At 38.3% G+C, this 2039-nt stretch overlaps 1 protein-coding gene across 1 annotated transcript; it reads right to left on the minus strand.

The window, feature by feature from the left end:
• Nucleotides 1-546: 546 nt before the first annotated feature.
• On the minus strand, nucleotides 547-957 carry FOMMEDRAFT_164182 (uncharacterized protein; the record flags this gene model as incomplete). The annotated part of the gene is made up of 2 exons (XM_007272401.1): nucleotides 547-721; nucleotides 773-957. The coding sequence occupies 2 exons, from the start codon at nucleotides 955-957 to the stop codon at nucleotides 547-549; spliced, it is 360 nt and encodes a 119-aa protein (XP_007272463.1).
• Nucleotides 958-2039: the final 1082 nt, after the last annotated feature.

The raw sequence follows: 2039 nt of genomic DNA on the forward strand, positions 1-2039 counted from the left end.
GTATTAGCTTATATGTATATAAATTATATATATTTTCTACATTATGTATAAGAGCTTATTGTGTACCTAGGGGTTTTAGGAAGGTAATAAGAAGCTAAGAAAGCTATTAAAAAGTCTTGAATATCTGGTCAAGAATAATAAGAATTGTAGTACTTACTAAGATATACAAGTGCTTAAAGTGCACCTCACAAAATGGCTAAGTATTATAATACTTGTTATTTTAACAAGGAAAACATATAAATATAAGATGTATAAGATAAGTTTGTCCTTATATCCATTTGTTATTGAAATAACAGTTTATAATTATATTGAAATATTGTATAAATACATTATTATCTACAACAATTACAGAAATAACCTGACGACAGATGGCAAGTGTATTGACAATAGAGAACAAATGTGTTCCTCAGCCGTTTGAGTTAGTCTTTGTCACCATGCCTTGGTTGCCACTCGGTCCCTGCAAGTTGAGTTGTGTGTGGATTGTGAGATTGTACAGATTGCAGAGGTCGAGGTTGCACTTGTGAGGCAGGTTTGGAGGTTGACTTGCTAAGGAGGCAATGGGTTGTTAGCGAGTGCAGGTGCTTGAAGTAAAGAGATGAATGCACCACGACAGCGTGTAGCAAGTGTGAGTGGTGCACCAGGGTTGAGATCCGGAGCGTTGAACGAACTGATTTGAGCAGCAAGCAAAGCCGTGTCTGTAAGTGCATGTTGCATGCTCTGGCTACGTCTCGCAATCGGAGGTGCAGTAAACTGAGCCATTGCGGATGACTACAAAGGTGTATCTCTGGGACATTCTGGATTGAAGGGCGAGGGTGAAGTGGAAGATGTGGACGGATTCAACTCATCTTGGATAGGTGTGAGCAATGGGCCACCACTCCTGTTCAATGTAGTGTCATGCCCAGCACAGAGGAATGTAAATGCATACAGTGTGGGCCTACCAAGAATGATGTCAAGCATTGCACGGGTGGGGAAGGAGAGCACATACCAAGTAAGAGAAGTGGTAGCACAATGGGAGTAGATGTACATGGACATTGTTGTGAGTGTGTGCTCGTCAATTGTTGCTTGCACTGTAGAGCAGGAAGAAGTACACGAGTGCATAGGATTTTTGAAGAATTCACTCGGCATTGGTCGACAATGCGGATGCGAGAATGGGAAGGTGGTGTAGAAAGGAGGACAACAAAGGAGAGGCAACGCAATCAGCAGAACGAGGAGCAGAAGGGATGGAAGGGAGACAAAAAGTTGGGAGGAGAGGGATGAGCAACTATTGTACAGGTTATTATGAAGTGAACCGGTTGCTTGCATTTAACATCGTTGAGACTGGGAGGGTACAGTGTAATCAGCTGTGCAGAATCTGGGACTCAGTGCAGGCATCACAACAGTTGATTGGAGAGACGAGTGCAGCAATGTTTATTGTCGACATTGTTGAAGGCAGGGTGGCAGCTAGTAGGACGCATGCAAGAAGAGAAAGACTAGAGACTTAGAGAGAACAAAAGCGACAACATGGTGGCACAGCAGAGAGTTAGCCTTAGAGAGGTGGTGGAGGTTGAAGAGAAAGAGTGGCACACATAAGTGTGTCATTATATGCTCTCGATCTTCAGCCGTTGATTACATAAGCAAGTTAGGTATCAGTTGCCCAAGATAATCTAAGTATAATGTACATATTATATACTTATAGTATACTTTTATTAAGATAATAGGGATACAACAAGTGCTCTTACACTATTATATACATTAATATACCTTTTGCATAAATAATAAGATAACAATAGTTATTATTACATTATTATATTATAAATATAACTCTTTTTTTAAGATTATAATTTAAATGTAATACAAGCATAATACTTTAGGTTATCATACAAAGTTAGCATAATACATGTAATAGATTTTATTCATCCTTAGTACTTATGTAGTCTTTATATACATTAATATGTTTTATTTAAATGTTACAATTCATTTACAAACCTTACAATTACTTTACAATGTATATACAATACACATGTTACTTTACAAGGTCTATAAGAAATTACAAGAAATGT

This window comes from Fomitiporia mediterranea (genome assembly GCF_000271605.1).
Source record: "Fomitiporia mediterranea MF3/22 unplaced genomic scaffold FOMMEscaffold_1367, whole genome shotgun sequence".
Taxonomy (NCBI): Eukaryota; Fungi; Basidiomycota; class Agaricomycetes; order Hymenochaetales; family Hymenochaetaceae; genus Fomitiporia; species Fomitiporia mediterranea.